Source organism: Dipodomys ordii, unplaced genomic scaffold (assembly GCF_000151885.1).
Source record: "Dipodomys ordii isolate 6190 unplaced genomic scaffold, Dord_2.0 Scaffold79, whole genome shotgun sequence".
Classification (NCBI taxonomy): Eukaryota; Metazoa; Chordata; class Mammalia; order Rodentia; family Heteromyidae; genus Dipodomys; species Dipodomys ordii.
The window spans coordinates 7,367,330-7,383,688 of record NW_012267295.1 but is presented as its reverse complement, the minus strand read 5'-3'; the positions used below and the strand labels follow the sequence as shown (position 1 = coordinate 7,383,688).

The window sequence follows — 16,359 nt, the reverse complement described above, 5'->3', positions numbered from 1 at the left end:
TTTGCCAAGTCTGCAGCAGAGAGCCAGCCCTGTCCACATCTAGAGCCAGCCCTGACACCCAGCAGTCCCTGCGCCCTTTTCCCTTGGGAATGCTGTGAGCAGGCTGGGAACCAGCCCCACAAGAGCCTGCAGGGACAAAGCGTGATTTCTCCCTGAGCTGGGGGTGGGGGCAGGCAGGGTGCTCCTGCCTAGCCCGGGGGCTCTGGCCCTCTGGACCCATTGCTTTTGTTTCCCTTCCAGCCACTTGATGGCTGCAGGGCCAGTTTGTTTTGCTGGGGACAGGGCTCTATGCTGCCCTTTGACCCCTGTAACAGAGGGGACTGCTGTCTCTGGAGACATCTTCTGGGCTTATTCTTAGCTTCCCTTGGGGGCTGGATTTGGGAGTCACAGGGGACTCTGTGTGCCTGTTCTTGCCTCTCTCCCTGCTCTCCAGGGTCACATGGGGGGTACGCCTGCTCTTAGAACTGTTTGTGTCTCGGAACCACAGGGCCTGGAGTAAGGAGGGGTCACGGACTGAAGTGTTTTTAGTGCTTTCTCATCTCATTCGTCAGCATCTACTGAGGCCCAGAGACAGAGGCAGGCTCTCCTGGGTCAGAGACCAAAGCAAAAATAGCTCTGCTGGGACCTAGATCAGTTCTTTCTTCAGTAGCAGCCAGGAGCACTCTGGGAGTGAAAAGCAGGATGAAGACTCATGCCTACATGCTCTACCATGCCCCATGTGCCCACAGGGCTGATTCCTCATTCTCTCTTAACTCCAATTGAATGGACCGGGTGGCCTGAACCCATTTTACAGGGGGGAAAAATTGAGATTCAGAGAGATGTAAATGCGACTGTGGCTTTCAATAGATCCCATTTGGTTTGAGGTCCTGAGCTAACTACCTTTCCTCTCGTTTGGAGCAGGTTATGGATGGACTGTTCTTACTCAACATGGGGCACTAGATACGCACAGTTTTGTTACCAATTCTTCAGTAATTTTGCACAAGAATCTCCCTCTTATAGCTCAGTTTCCTTATCTGTAAAGTAGCTTGGCCGGATCAGGTTAGGCATTACAATCATCAGGAGAATTAAACACAAGAAGAAATGGCTGCCCCCTGAATTTCACTCACTTGTTGCCATCGAGATGGTCCCTGTCTAACACATATAAGCCTGTAGAATTACACCTGCCTTGGCCATATTGATGGGTTTAGTGATGGTCATGTGTTCCGAGACTGGCCAATCAATGAATAAGGCTCAGGTCTAGACTCTGAATGAAATGGTTGGAAAAGAGATGTTTTCCTTCTGTCGGACTGGCTGACAGTAAGGTTCTAGGCCTGGAGGCTCTGGGCACCCGCTGGAAGAAAGCACATTCCCAACAAGCCATGTAGAAAGAGTTCAGGAGGAGGATGGGTGGGGCAAGAGTCCTCGGGCCTCACAAATGCTGGAACTCAAGGTTTTAGCAACGGTTTTAGCAATACATCTCCCAAAGAACAAGCAATTTGACCTGTGTTCTGGTCTAGAGTTCTTCGAGGAAAAGATGGGAGTTTTTAAAAAGTGTGTGTGTGTGTGTGTGTGTGTATGAGTGTGTCCTGGGGCTTGAACTCAGGGCCTGGGTGTTATTCCTGAGCTTTTTTTTTTTTTTTTTTGCTAGAGGCTAGCATACTACTACTTGAGTTCTACATCCACCTCTGGCTTTTTGGTAGTTAGTTGTAGACTTTACTGCCTAAGCTGGCTTGGAAGTGAAATCCTTAGATCTCAAATTCCCCAGTAGCTGGGATTACAGGTGTGAGCCACTGGTCCTTGGCTATGGCCTCCTTCTTGTTCAGCACAATGTGGCATGCAATAGGCACAAATAAATGTTTCTGTGTGTGTGTGTGTGTGTGTGTGTGTGTGTGTGTTTGCACCCGATACTAGGGCTTGAACTTAGGGCCTGGGCATTGTTTCTTAGCTTGGGCACTGTCCCTTTGTTTTTTTTCCCCTCAAGGCTGATACACTACCATTTTTTTTCTATTTAATTGCAGATAAGAATCTCACACTTTCCTGCTTGGGTTGGCTTCCAACCTGGATCCTCAGATCTCAGCTTTCTGAGTAGCTAGGATTACAGGCATGAGTCACCAACCTTAGGCTAGAACAGAGCCTTTTCATCCCATAGTCTGTTCTCTACCAGTGCTTGCTTGCCAGCTGAGGTTCCTCACTGGGCATGCAGAGAAAAAAACCGTGTATGGGTTGGCTCTTAATCAGCGAGGATGCTCCTTGGCAGTGTTTAAGTGAGAAAGTCCTGCAGGGCTTTCAGCCAAGGCAAGCCCCTGAAACCCTTGCATCCTGGGAAATCAGCCTGCCCCTGTTTGCGTGGTGATGGAAGAGAAGGAAGGGGTTGTCTCCCTATGCTCCAGACTCTCCAGCCTTGGTGTTCCCTCAGTGCCTAGGAGGGCCTGGATGGGCTTCGTGCCCAGCTAGGGGGCAGCGGGGAGGGGCTGCAAAGACCCCTGGATTTGGACATCAGCGTTTGGCTCTCAGTTGTCCCTATTAATCAGTTCTGAGATACCGGGCAGGTTACTTCCTCTGAGCCTCTCCCATCTGTAAAGAGTAGCCACTTCAATATGGGCCGTGTAGGCCCTTGTGGGCGGTAATGCCAAGCAAACCCCACGAAGTGCCCTGTAAGGGTGCTGGACAGAGGGTAGGTGGGGGTAGAGCTCTTTTTGTCCTCTCCCATAGCTCTCCCTCCTGCAGGAGCCTCTCCCTGCATGCTCTCTGTTTTTTACCTCTCTGTCATGGCCACCTGCTCCAGCATGGCTGAGCCTGTGTTGGCTTTCCAGTTTCCGGAGATGGAGGTCCTCCTGCATCAGAACAGACAGCACAGCGGGCATTAGGCATTCCTGAATGATCTGCTTTCCCTCTTTGCTTGGGCTGTTAGGGGCTTCGATTTAAATATCCGATTCCCATTATGGCATGTACATTTTAGGTCCAGACTTCAGTCTTATTTTCTGGCTTTGTTTTTCCTTCATGCTGATTGCTATTTATGTATATGTGTGTGTGTGTGTGTGTGTGTGTGTGTGTGTGTGTGTGTGTATTTGAGCTATACCTCCATTTCTGGCTTTTGGCTGGCTTATTGGAGGTAAGAAGAGTCACAGACTTTTCTGCCCAGGGTTGTCTTTGAACTGCAATTCTCAGATCTTAGCCTCCTCAGTAGATAGGATTTCATGCAATAGGTACCTGGCTGTTTGTTGGATCTCATGCATTGCTTTTTCTCAGCTGGTTTATTTTAGTATTAAAACATATGGTGATACCATCAGATACATGTTTGATATCATCAGATAAAATTCCTCCCAGTGTGGTGCTATCATTTGGCTCAGAAACCTCTCTTAAAGGCTCATGCATTACAGACTTGGTTCTGGGCTTGGTGGGGTGGAAGGTGGTGGATCCTTTAGGAGGCCTAGAAGGAGGGAGTTAGGTCATGGAAGTCATGTTCTTGGGCAGGATATTGGGACGCTGGCCTCTTCCTGGTCTGCATCTTGGCTTCCAGCCTGCTGTGGGGTGAATGGGCCTTCTCTGCCATGCCATCTCCATACTGCTAAGGACCCAAAGCAACAGGGCTAAGAAACTTTTTCTTTTTCTTTTTGTCAGTCGTGGGGCTTGAACTCTGGGCCTGGGCGCTGTCCCTCAGCTCTTCAGCAAGGTGAGTGCTCTACCACTTGAGTCACAGTACCACTTCCGGCTTTTTCTGCTTATGTGGTACTGAGGAATCGAACCCAGGGCCTCATGCACGCAAGGCAAGCGCTCTACCACTGAGCCACCTTCCCAGCCCCAAGAAACTTCTTAAATAGTGACTTCTTTAGGGTGATTATCTCAAGTATTTAGTTACACTTGCACTTCACCTCTCTCTTTTGAGGAGCACTGGGATGGTATAGGCCTTGGTGACTCTGAAATTCTTGGAGGGGGAGCTATGTTGATAGGGCAGCCAAGAAACAAATTCGTTCTGGGCAAGTGTGGTCATTCTGGATCTCATAGACAGAGGGCACTGACAATGCAAAGGCCCTAGGGCAGACCATTAGTGTAACAACTATATTAATTAAAGCCCAATACACACACAGAAAAGTGTGAAAACCAAAAACTAATGCTCTGAGACTTTGTACCAATAAATCCACCTGTGGAGCTCACCTAGGTAAAGAAATAAAGCAGACCAACTCCTATCCCCTCCCCCCCCCTCCATCAGCATCCTGAGCTTGAATAGGCCCGAGTCTGTGAGGCTCTTAGTCCAGACAGAAAAGTCTGTGAGACTCATCTCCAGTTAGCCACCAGAAACCGGAAGTGGAGCTGTGGCTCAAGTGGTAGGGCTAGCCTTGAGCAGAAAAGAAGCTCAGGGACAGCGCCCAGGCCAAGACTGGTTTCCACTGATGTTCCACTGAGCAGAGCTCCTCCCCTGGGTCATACTTGCCCACAAGGGCCCCTGTGTCCTATGTCATCAATGCCTCTTGGTCCCCTAAGACCCTGTCATCCTCCAGGCTTCAATTGCAATGTCATCCTCAAATCTCACCTTCCTGACACCCCACCCCGTTCTCGGGAGTGCTCACTGCACCAGTCAGACCTGTGCTGTGTCTTGTCCTCTCACATGGACAGGAAGTCCTAAAAGCAGGACCGCTGGACAACCCAGGGCCTAGCACCCAGGGCGCATGCGGGTGCAGAGACCCAACACGTTCAGGCAAAAACAGGCGACAGAAAGTTGTTTGTCTTAGGGCCAAGGGAAGACATGCAGTTGAGACCTGAGGGTGAGTTTGGAGGAGGGGCAGACACACATACATGTCTTTTTTTTTTTTTTTTGAGTCCGGTCGTGGGGCCTGAACTCTGGGCCTGGGCGCTGTCCCTCAGCTCTTCAGCTCAAGGCTAGCGCTCTACCACTTGAGCCACAGCGCCACTTCTGGCTTTTTTCTTTTTGCTTATGTGGTGCTGAGGAATCGAACCCAGGGCCTCAAGCATGCAGGCAAGCACTCTACCACTGAGCCACCTTCCCAGCGCCCGTACATGTCTTTGTAAGAGAGAAAACCAAGTATATAAAAGCTGAGAACAACGGTGGCCACCAGGAGCCATAATTACTAAAAGGCACAGCACCATGGATGAGCTTTTGCCAGTTCAGTTGGTTCGGCTCAGCATAATGGGAGTGAATTCAGATGGGCAATGGGCCACCCTGTGTCCAGCCTATGGACTAGTCTGAGCGTACAAAGATGTGTGCACTTGCTTCCAACCAGAGGGCAGGCACGGTAGGGCTAGCAGTGAGGGATACCAGCTCCGGAAAGCAGAATCAGTAAAGGAAACCCCAGAAGGCAGCCACTGGGATGTGCCTTGGCGAACCAGCGAGATCTGGATGGTGGTGAGAGAAGGTAGGAACCGAGCTCAGTCACTTCTGCCTAGAAATCTGGGTCCCAGCATTTTTTTTTTATAGCAATAGAGCTATGGGTAACACCTCCATGCCTATATTTCCTTGCTGGTAAAATGGGAGTAACTGTTGACTGGGCAACCTCACGGGGGACTGTGAGAACGAAAGGAAAGATTCCCATAAATCTCTTAGCAGCACAATGGAAGCTCCTGTTATTTTCAGGAAGAGGCTAGATAAGGCAAGAAGGCATTCCAAAGCCAAAGTGGCAGGAACACAAGCCAGACTGCATTTCTCCCAAGAGGAGAAGGAGAGTGGAAGCTGATATTCGAAGAATGTTCTCTCCATCTAGGACATGGGTCTAAAGGCTTTATAAGAACTGGCTCACTTCTGCTTCACCAAGACCAAGGTGATGGCAGGGTTGTTATTCTTGCCTCATGGCCAAAGCCATGGACCTACATCTTACAAACTTTGCATTCTCAACCTTGACTCTCTGAGGCAGACCCCATCACAGAGGTAGAGATGGGGACCTGTCTGAAGCCTGAATGTAATGCAGCCACTGGCATGCAGGGAGGAAGTGGAGATGGTGACCAGTGTATCTACCCAGGTTATAAGTTGTCAAAGCCTGTTTGGGATGCTATAGGAAAATACCATCACCTGGGTGGTGCCTTATACATAATAGGAGTTTATTTCTCACAGTTCTGGAGGCTGGGATGCTCCTGATCAAGGTCTTTGAAAGATTTAATGTCCTCTGAGAGCCCATGTTTGGTTCACAGATGATGCCTTCTTGCTGCTTCCTTGTATAGAAGAGGCAAGGTTACCCCTCCATCTCCTGTGTCTTTTTCAGAGCACTAATCCTATCCTACAAGCAGTTTTCCTCCATAATTGAATCCCCTCCCCAAACCTCAGTCTTGATACCATCAACTTGGGGTGTGTGATTTCAATATGAACTCGAGGGAAACTGTGTATGGCATAACCTAGAAGGAAAGGAACTCTTGACCTGAGTGGCAGCTGCAAGACTGAATAGCACTGTGCTATAGTTGATGAAAGTTGTTTCCCATGGAGCTATAGGTGGCAGGCTGAAATTGCACACATGGACAGGGCTTAAAGAGATAAGTCAATGGATGGACGGAGAATGGCAACAACCAGGCTTCCCCTGGCTGGAGTGAGAAGGTATATATAAGTTATAAGGGAGAGCTAAAATGAAGGGATGGTACTGGGTACAAATTGGAGACACCAGTGTGATTCTCTTGAACTTAATATATCTATGACTGAAACACAAAGTAACTATGGATGTACATATATGTATGTGGGTACGGATACGTGTCTTCTCAGGGAAACAATAAGGCAGGATGAGGTGGAGCGGTTCAGGGCAGAAAGGGCTCTTCTGAAGTCTGACCTGCACTCCTGCCCTTGGATGAGGGCCATCCCAGGGTCCAGGAAACTGTATAACAAGTGACAAATTGGAGCTGTCAGGCCAGAGAGGCTCCGCCTGATGAATGTAGCAATGAGGTCAGCCTTAAGAAAAGAAACTGGGACAAGGTGCTGTCAATGTCAAGTGGATCTCTAACAGTAAAGAAGGAGGGAAATCATATCATGGCAGATGGACCATGGAGGCCTTGGGATTACACCGAGTTGCTTCACTGAAATGGGCTTTAACTCTGAAGGGACAGAGGAGACAATCTTATCCCTCTGAGGACATCTGGGAGCAATGACAGTCCTGGCCTCCTTCGTAAGGTGGGGCAGAACTATCTCTTGAGAACCAGTTCCATCTCTTTCATGACACCATTTCCTTCTTGATCAATCACCTGTGTTTCCTTTAGGGCCTCCTGACAATGGAAGAGTGTAGTGGTTGCCACAGAGACCAAGTGAGCCTTAAGGACTAAAATCATCACCTGGCCCTTTATTAAAAAGGTTTGCTGAGCCCTGGCTTAAGCAACCTTAAGCAAGTGGTACAAAAGCAACCATAGGTAACACATACACCAACAGATACACATGGCTGTGGTCAACATGGTTTCCTGTATGGTGTCAGGTAGCAGCTGGGTTGAGTCTGTGAACTGTGGCTTGCTGACCCAACCTTAGATTACAAGTTACACAGAAGCATATGGACAGAAGACTTTCCAGCCTATGGTTGGACCCACGGACATCCTCAACTATGGAGCCCCACAGCCAGTGCTCCCTCTGTGCTTGGCAACCAGACAACGTTTTCATCTCTGGGATCTCACTAACACAAAGGGAACAAACAACCATGATCCAAAGTGAGAGACAGAGAGGCTGGAGAACTGACCAGACTTTGTTAAGCCCGAGTCCTCTCGCCTAGTCCAGAATCCTGCTGAAGTGTATCCTTTGAGTCTTATTGGGGATCATCCTTTGCTAAAGTACCTTGGGGTGCAGGTAAGCTGTTTTTATCTGCTGGCATTCATTCCTTTCCCCTGTGGAATGACCATGCCCACAGTGCCTGCTTTTCCAATGGACTCTCCATACTGGTTTTCAGTCTCTTGTTGGTCAATGCTCATTCTCTCCATAGAATCAAAACAGGGAGATAGACACTGAGGGTGGTTCCTTGTCCAGTGGGGGTTGCCATGATGATGGTTGTTTCTGGCTACTCCAGATTCCTGAAGCTATTCTGGATCCTAATGTGTCTGAAATAGGTAATTTGGTGTTTTAACAGTTTCAGAGCACCTGTAATTTTCTAATGAGTTCTCTTACAAAACAAACAAACATACTAGCTCTGGTGGCCCAAAAAAACTAAAACCCAAATCCTGTTAGTCAGATGTGGTTTCTTGCTTGCGGCTAGAGAAACCTGATCTGGCCTCCTGACTGGTTTTTACTGGTTCTAGAGCAGCCCCTTTGCAATCAGCCACACAGATTGGGCCACATTGCTTCTCTGCATAGAAGAGAATGGGAAAAAATCCCAAATGCTCAGCAAGGCGTTCAAACACCTCCTTGATTTACCCCCAAACTTCTTTCAATCTTGACTTCAAACACAGCTCCTCTAAATAGGCCAAACCTCTTTCTTTCTCTGGGGTATGGTCCTTGCTTGGGAAGAGAGACCCACCCTGAGAGCAGCTGTGCCAACACATGAGCCTGCAGCTGCACTGACCAGAGAAGAAGGGCAGGAGAGGACACAAAGGGAGAGTCATGATGTTGCAGGGGTTGGCGGCCACCCTATGTGGGGAAGGCAGGGCAGGATGAGCCCCCCCCATCTTCCTCAGCACCCCAGGCCCTGCCCCTTGGACTCACATGTATGCCTTGTAATTGGATCCGATTTTCTGGATGCGGATGTCATACTTAGAGTCGATGAAGGCCTCTGTGGTGGCATAGGTTTTGGTCATGGCCACCACACTGGTGATGTCCTGGTAGTCATGCTGGTTTTCAACCTTGATCTGTGTGGGAGGAAGAGCGTGTGAGTGTCAATCGCCCGTTTAGCTTCTGAGGGCCCTATGTAGAGATTGCCTGTCTAGCAGTGGGGCAGATGTGCAGTAGGTGGCGGGGGCGGGGTGGACAGTGCTAGATGGAGGAGGCTCAGATAGCTCAAATCCGAAGCTCAAGTTTTATACCGAAGCCTTTGGGACGATGCTAGGAAGGGGGAAAGGAATTTAAGGGAGAAAGTGGCTTGATTTTTCCTTTTTGGGTGCTGATACTAGGGCTTGAACTCAGGACCTTGCATTCTCACTTGACTTTCTCCATTCAAGGCTAGCATTCTGCCACTTGAGCCACAACTCCACTTTGGTGGTTAATTGGAGATAAGAGTCTCATGGACTTTTCTGTTTGGCCTGCTTCCAACTGTGATTCTCTGATCTCAGCCTCCCTGAGTAGCTAGGATTATAGGCGTGAGCCACGAGTTCTTGGTGTGATGTGTGGTTTTGAAAGATCATTCAACAGTTGTGCAGAGAATTGGAGAGCATGGTGGGGCGTTACAGAAAATCCAGTTAGAACGAAGAAAGTGTATGGTGTGTGCCTGGTGTGTGTGTGTGTGTGTGTGTGTGTGTGTGTGTGTGTGTGTGTGCAGTATGCATGGGACTTGTGTGTGCATAGGGCTTGTGGAAGATGTTTGTGTGTATGAGTGGAGTGTAGCGTGTGTGTGCTGCGTCTGTGCATGTGTGATATATGCTGCGTTCTCTTGATGTTAGCGATATGGTATGGTATATTTGCTGTGTATGGTGTTTGTTGTAGGTGAAGACTAGTGTGTACATACAGTGTATGTGTATGTGTTCATGTGTGTGCATTCAATAGACAAACTAGCTTTGCTGGTTTAGAGGCCTAGGAGAGAAATTCATCCCTGGGATGAGACCAGCAACACAGGGTCATGTCCTGGGGTTAGGAGAGGACATAAGGAGAAGGGCAGGGGAGAAGGCCAAGGCTCTGTCAAATGATCTCAAGTCAGAAACAAGGTAGATGTTCCAGGGGTGTGGGCAGCTGGGTGGGCTGCTCTCCCCCACTGGCAGGTATGCTAGTCATGTGACCACATTACAACCAATAGGAACATGAGGTACATGACCTTCCAGGAAAAGGCAGTCTTTCTTCCCTTCAGGAAAGCTTTTCTTTGACAAAGTAAAGTCTCCAGCCAATGCCCGGGCTGGATACTACTCTGCCAAAGGGTTAAGACTTGTGTGAAGAGTCCATGTGAACCTGATGGAGCCTGGGAGCCTGGAGGCAGGGCAGGCGGGCTGCAGCCTGGTGGGAAGAACAGGATGGAACTCTAGCCAGAGATGGAAGGTGGGAGAAGAGGTCAGTGGATTCCAAGCAGGGTGCTTTGGCCCTGGCTTTATTTACTAGCTGGAAGTCTCCAAGAGTTCACGAAGGCAAAACTGAACACAGGAAATCCTAAACGAGCTGTGATTGAAGATGACCCACATGCTGCTGGGAGCCGCTATGGGTAACTACCAGGAAGTCGCAATGAAGATACAACCTCAGGCCCACTCTCTGCCTCCTTCCTCTGTCTTCTCTGGCTTCCTTCTCACCATTTCCTCGCCCTGCCTATCTTTCCTCTTCTTCCAATGGATTTTTAAAGACATATATATATATATATATACACACACACACACACATATACATATATATGTATATATATATTCCTTCTTTCCTCTTTTTTTATTTTTTTATTGTGAAAATACTGTACAGAGGGGTTACAATTACATGGGCAAGATAATGAGTACATTTCTTATCAAGCATTGTAGCTTCCTCCTTTGTTTCCCCTTCCCATCCCTTCCCATCCTCCCCCACCACCTCCCCACTCAATCCTCCTGGCTCCCCCTCTCTCCCTCCCCCACACCCCCTCCCCGCACCAAAGTTGTAAAGTTTGTTTTTGACATAACGACTTGTACATCTCATTGTTGCAATGGGTCCACCTGTATCCCTATTTACATGATTTGTTTTTTCCTCTTTCTTTTCCTTCCCCTTTTCCTGTATTTTTTGTGTCACTAGGTATTGAATCTAGGGCCTTGCCCACTAGTCAAGTGCCCCACCATTAAACTATACTTCCATCTCTAGGAACAAAAAAAAATTTTTTTTTTTCAATCATGGGGCATCAACTCGCAGTCTGGGCACTGTCCTTGAGCTCTTTTGCTCAAGGCTAGCACTCTACCACTTTTGAACCACAGTGCCACTTTGAGTTTTCTGGTCGTTCATTGGAGATGAGTCTCCGACTTTCCTACCCAGGCTGGCCCTGAACAACAATCCTCAGATTGCAGCCTCTTGAGTAGCCAAGATTACAGGGATATGCAACTACTGCCCGACTCAAGAGTAAGTGTAAGAGAAAAGAGATACAATTTGAAAACTAGAGAAATTAAGTTAAATTTCTAGTATCTGAAGTTTGAATTCAAAATGTTAATAAGAACTTATGATTCATCTTCTACAATATTTACATATTTTAGGTATATTCACCAAAAAGATCTAGAAACATTGAGTTCACAAAACAAAAACCTGCTGGGTGCTGGTTGCACATGCCCGTAATCCTAGCTACTCAGGAGACAGATCTGAGGATCACAGCTCGAAGGTAGAACAGTGTGTGAGACTCTTATCTCCTATTTACTATATTAAAAAAAAGCTAGCTGTGAAGCTGTGGCTCATGTGGTAGAGTGATAGCCTTGAGCAATAAAAAGCTCAGGGACAGTACCCAGGCACTGAGTACAAGTCCCAGGACTGACCCCCCCTCTAAAAAATAAAAGCTAAAACAGCAATGAACATTAAGTACCCAGATTTCTGTCCACCAAAAAACTACAATGGCTCTGAAGGGAAGCAGATTCCTTGGGGGAGGGAGGATGGCTGATGGCAGGATGGGGCAGGAAATGTGTGCGATTTTTGTCTTGGCAGAAAGAGGGAAGGTGGCGCATGAAGAGCAAAGTTGAAGTGGACAATGATGAGATCATTTGCATTTCAGAAAATAGTGACTTCAACGGATCGGAACATTTCCGATGGTTCACAATCACTGCTGCTTTGGAGGGGGGGCTAAGACATGATCTTATTCTTTTAATAAAAGGTCAAGAGAAGATGGCAGATGTTCTTTGCTGCTGATGAATTTCAGCCCTCGGTGTGCAGGAGGGCGCAACAATGTCATCCATTGTCTCTCCACCCCGTGTGGTAATGGACGGGAGGCAAGGGCAAGGAAGGGAAGGGAGTCTTTGGAGCAGGTAGACACACCTGAACTCAGACATCAGGAGGGTGTGTACAGGAGAACCACATCTCCACCTAGGAGACCTCCTTTCCATATCTCAGATTCTGAACTAGATCACGTCTCAGAATTGACACACCTGTCCACAACAAGCCCTCGTGGCCTAGGGACACCACACAGCCGCCTTCAGCCAAACCAGGGCTGTAGGGAGTCTACAGATAAATGACCTGTTTTCTCCCCAATATAGAAATGAAAAGGAAAAAAAGTTCCTCTCTTTCTTTCTCTAGAAAATGGGGGTTGGTAGCTCATACCTATAATCCTAGCTATTTAGGGGGCTGGGGTCTGTAGGATCATATTTCCAAGCCAGCATAGGCAGAAAAATGGGTGTGTGTGTTGGGGGGAGCGAGGAGTAACTCATCTCCCCTTTGAGATAAAGACAGAGAGTGGGGCCCAGACTCCTTCTCAGAAAAAGATTTAGAACGAACCAGCATACAGAAATGTGAGCATAACTGGAAGCCACCGCCCTGTTTCAGCTGCCTAGACAATACTGAAGGACAGTGTGACCGGCAGCTCACCCTGACCATATCCAAGTTCATCAATCATATGGAAGGCCAGTTTGCTGCAAGATCCTTCCTGTAGGATGGCCAAGATACACTTGTTTTCTTAAAAACGATGATAACTCCACAAGGTAGCTTACTGAGCCAGGTTATTGAAAGGCAGATAAAAAGTGCACGGGATGTCCACCAGCGATAACCACAACAGCATTTACTACATGTACACTGTGGTCTTTCTGATGTGAAAAGTTGGCAGATTGGTTGGGTGTTGAAGCCACTCCTAGTTCAGGACAGTAAAACCCTAACCCTAGTGCACAAATGGAGACTTATTTTTCTGTTTTTGTAACAGGAAGGCAGGCATCCTGCTCACTCCAAGTGGCTATCATCCCATTAAGGAATGGACGATTTGGGTGAAGAAAATTTTAACCCATCCTTCAGCTGTCAGAGTCACAAGGCAGGGTTAAAAGTTCTGCATGAACAATGATAATGTCAGCCCAGCCAGACCCAATTCCTGAGCTTATCACCAATCACTTTAGAAGGAAGAAGTTAGGAAAAAGGAAAAAATAAAAAAAGGAAAAACCCTACCTTATAACATCAGGGTTCTCAAACAGTTTTCAGCATGTAGTACCTTAACTCAGACATTTTCTCATAGTATCTAGTAGCTATAGGCTAAATAAAGTAGTCTTATTTATTGGTGATTGAGAGCTTATTACTTTTTTTTGTTGTTGTTCATGGGGCTTGAACTCTGGGCTTGGGCACTGCCTTTCAGCTCAAGGTGAGTGCTCTACTGCTTGAGTCACAGTGCCACTTCTGGTTTTCTAGTGGTTTATTGGAGATAAGAGTCTCACGAATTTTCCTGCCTGGGCTGGCTTTGAACCGTGATCCTCAGATCTCAGCCTCCTGAGTAGCTAGGATTATAAACGTGAGCTTATTACTTTCCTAAATATTTATGTCTTAATGATTAACAGTATATATAGTATATATATATATACACTATATATACACATATACTATACTATAGTATATATATAGTATATGTAGTATATATATATACTATATATACATGTATAGCACATATATACTATATATATACCACAATAATATATATATATATATATATATTTATACTATAGTTACTAAAGGGATGTGTATGCTTGCTGGGACCTGCACAAATCTCCAACTCGCTGGACCCCACAGTCCTCATTGCCTGCTCCAGATCCATGTTCACATGGTTCTTGCATTTTAGTGAAACCATCATCAAAAACCCTGGTGACAAAGGACTTGATGTTGTTTTTTTTTTTTTTTTTTTCATCCTGTCGTGGGGCCTGAACTCTGGGCCTGGGTGCCGTCCCTCAGCTCTTCAGCTCAAGGCTAGCGCTCTACCACTTGAGCCACAGCGCCACTTCCGGCTTTTTTTTCTTTTTGCTTATGTGGTGCTGAGGAATTGAACCCAGGGCCTCAGGCATGCAAGGCAAGTGCTCTACCACTGAGCCAACTTCCCAGCCCAGGACTTGATGTTGTTGATTGGAACTGTGTTTTAAATCCAGGCACCAGCCTGGCTCACATCTGCTAATCCTAGCTACTTGGGAGGCTGAGATCAGGAGGATCATGGTTGGAAGCCAGACCAGACAGACCTTTCCTCAACCCATAACTGGGCCCAGTGGTTGCATACTTGGCATCTTGGTGACTGTGGGAATTGTAAAGTAGGAGGATCTCAGTCCAAGTACAGGAGGCTCTCAGTCCAAGTATAGGAGGATCTCAGTCCAAGTGTGGGCTCACACCAAAAAAATGTGAGAAGATGTTATGTCAAAAAGAACCAGTGTGTGTAGGGTGGAGGGATGGAAAAGTGGCTCAATGGTAGAGTGCCAGCCTGGCAAGTGTGACGCCTTGAGTTCAAATCTCAATGTTGCCATACAAGAATAAAGGAACTGTGATTTAATTGAGAGGTAGACATCCTGAAGTATGACTAGTAGTCAGCATGAGATGTAGAGAATTGCTTGTCTTGGAAATATCAAGTCGATGGATGCTTGTGGGAGGGGATCGCTCCAGACTGCCTCAAAGCAGCTCACGTACTGTGGGTCTCCTATTACGTTTCTTGGAGCTCTTCTCCAGCAATGATTTACAGAGGATCATGTGGGAGGAGCCTGCCTGCTCTTCCTGGAAAATGTAAGTCTGAGAATTCCATGATGGGGACCATCCAGTAAGCTGAGCTGCTCCTCCAAAGCAGTCCATACTTCAGGAAAGTGAAAGGCCATTATATTATTATTATTATTAAGATAGAGTAAACTCTGTTGAGAGCATGGTCTCAGGACCATGGTCTTCAGTTTGGACAAAAGGGAGTTCATCAGTAGGGTTAAGCTCCCCATTTACATCAACCCTTAAAACAGATCTGAAAAGAAATCATCACCAAGTGCTATGTTAAAAAGCTGGTTAAGCCGGGTGCCAGTGGTTCACGCCTATAATCCAAGCTAACTCAGGAGGCTGAGATCTGAGGATCACGGTTCAAAGCCAGCCCAGGAAGGAAAAGTCTGTGAGACTTTATCTCCAATAAACCACTCAGAAAACAGGAAGTGGCGCTGTGGCTCAGGTTGTAGAGCGCTAGCCTTGAGTTGAATTGCTGAGAGACAGCGCCCAGGCCCAGAGTTAAGGCCCCGTGACCAACACCACAACAAAAAAAGCTGGTTAAGGCCTGGTCCTCATTTCTGAGGTTCAGGGTCCAGAGACAGAATGACTCTGGAGCAGAGGATTCAGTAGCAGTGACCAGAGCTGGTATGGCTGTGGAGGATGTGGGGCAGAGGATCCCGAGCCCTGTGGGGTGGGGTGGGGTGGGCAGAGAAGGCTTCTGGGTATGGTTGGTAGGCTGTACCCAAACTTGGTTTTTGATGGAGGCATTGAAGATTGACCCTCAGGGTCTTTGTGCACTAGGCAAGTATTCTAACACTTGAGCCAGGTCCTCAGCCCTTTTGCTTTCACTTGGCTTTTCAGTTAGGGTCTCGTACTTGTGCCCCAGCTGGCTTTAGATTGAGATCTTCCTGTCTTTACTTCCTGAGTAGACGGGATTACAAGAGTGAGCAAATGTGCCTAGCCTGCACAGTCACTTATCACAATCCTGGAGAGGGTTTTTTTTTGTTGTTGTTGTCTTTTTTTGGTCCAAGATTGGAACATGAACTCGGTACCTGAGGCTTTTGCTCATTGGCTAGCATTCTACCAATGGAGCCAGGCCTCCAACCCCAAGCCTTGACTCTGCCTTCTCAGAGCCCTGGACAAGGATGTTGTGGATGTGCCATGCAAGACACAGTCCTCTGGGTCACTGGGTCTAGATATGGGTTAGGTCTTGGTGTTTAAGACAAATTAGCTTTTGCGGAGTTGATAATACCTTGTCTAGGGTGCAGTTCAGAGGCGCACGCTTAGTATGTGTGAGGCACTGGATTCGGTCCCACTATCAGAGAAAAAGTTGCAAAATAGTAATTCCCAATAGGTCTGGCTGTGGGCCTTTGCACATCTCAGGATTTTCATGCTCATTCTTTCAAAATATCTTACCTTTTCTTCTTTGCTGGCAGTAGGGTTTGATCTTAGGACTTCACATGTGCTAGGCCGGTGCTCTATCATTCGAAGCATGCTTCCAACCTGCTTTTTACTAGTTATTTTGGAAATCAAAGTCTGTGGACTTTTCTGCCTGGACTGGACAGTGGTCCTCTCTCTGGATCTCAGCCTCCTGAGTAGCTAGGATTACCAGTGTGAGCCACTGGCAGCTGGCAAGTAATTGTGTGTGTGTGTGTGTATGTGTGTGTTGACTGCTAACTACCTGCCAGGAACCTTCTGATGCAGTTTACATGTATTATCTCATT

The 16,359-nt window shown here is 47.3% G+C and overlaps 1 protein-coding gene across 2 annotated transcripts in view; it reads right to left on the bottom strand.

Annotated features, from left to right (window-relative positions):
• The window catches only part of Syn3 (synapsin III), a 375,944-nt gene that overhangs the window by 14,480 nt on the left and 345,105 nt on the right, over positions 1-16,359 (bottom strand). For both annotated transcript variants that reach the window (XM_013024869.1, XM_013024868.1), the window contains 2 exons: positions 8,588-8,730; positions 2,739-2,813 (listed from right to left, as the gene is read on the bottom strand). In XM_013024869.1, coding sequence (XP_012880323.1) covers positions 2,739-2,813; positions 8,588-8,730 — 218 coding nt within the window. The remainder of the gene's footprint in view (positions 1-2,738; positions 2,814-8,587; positions 8,731-16,359) is intronic.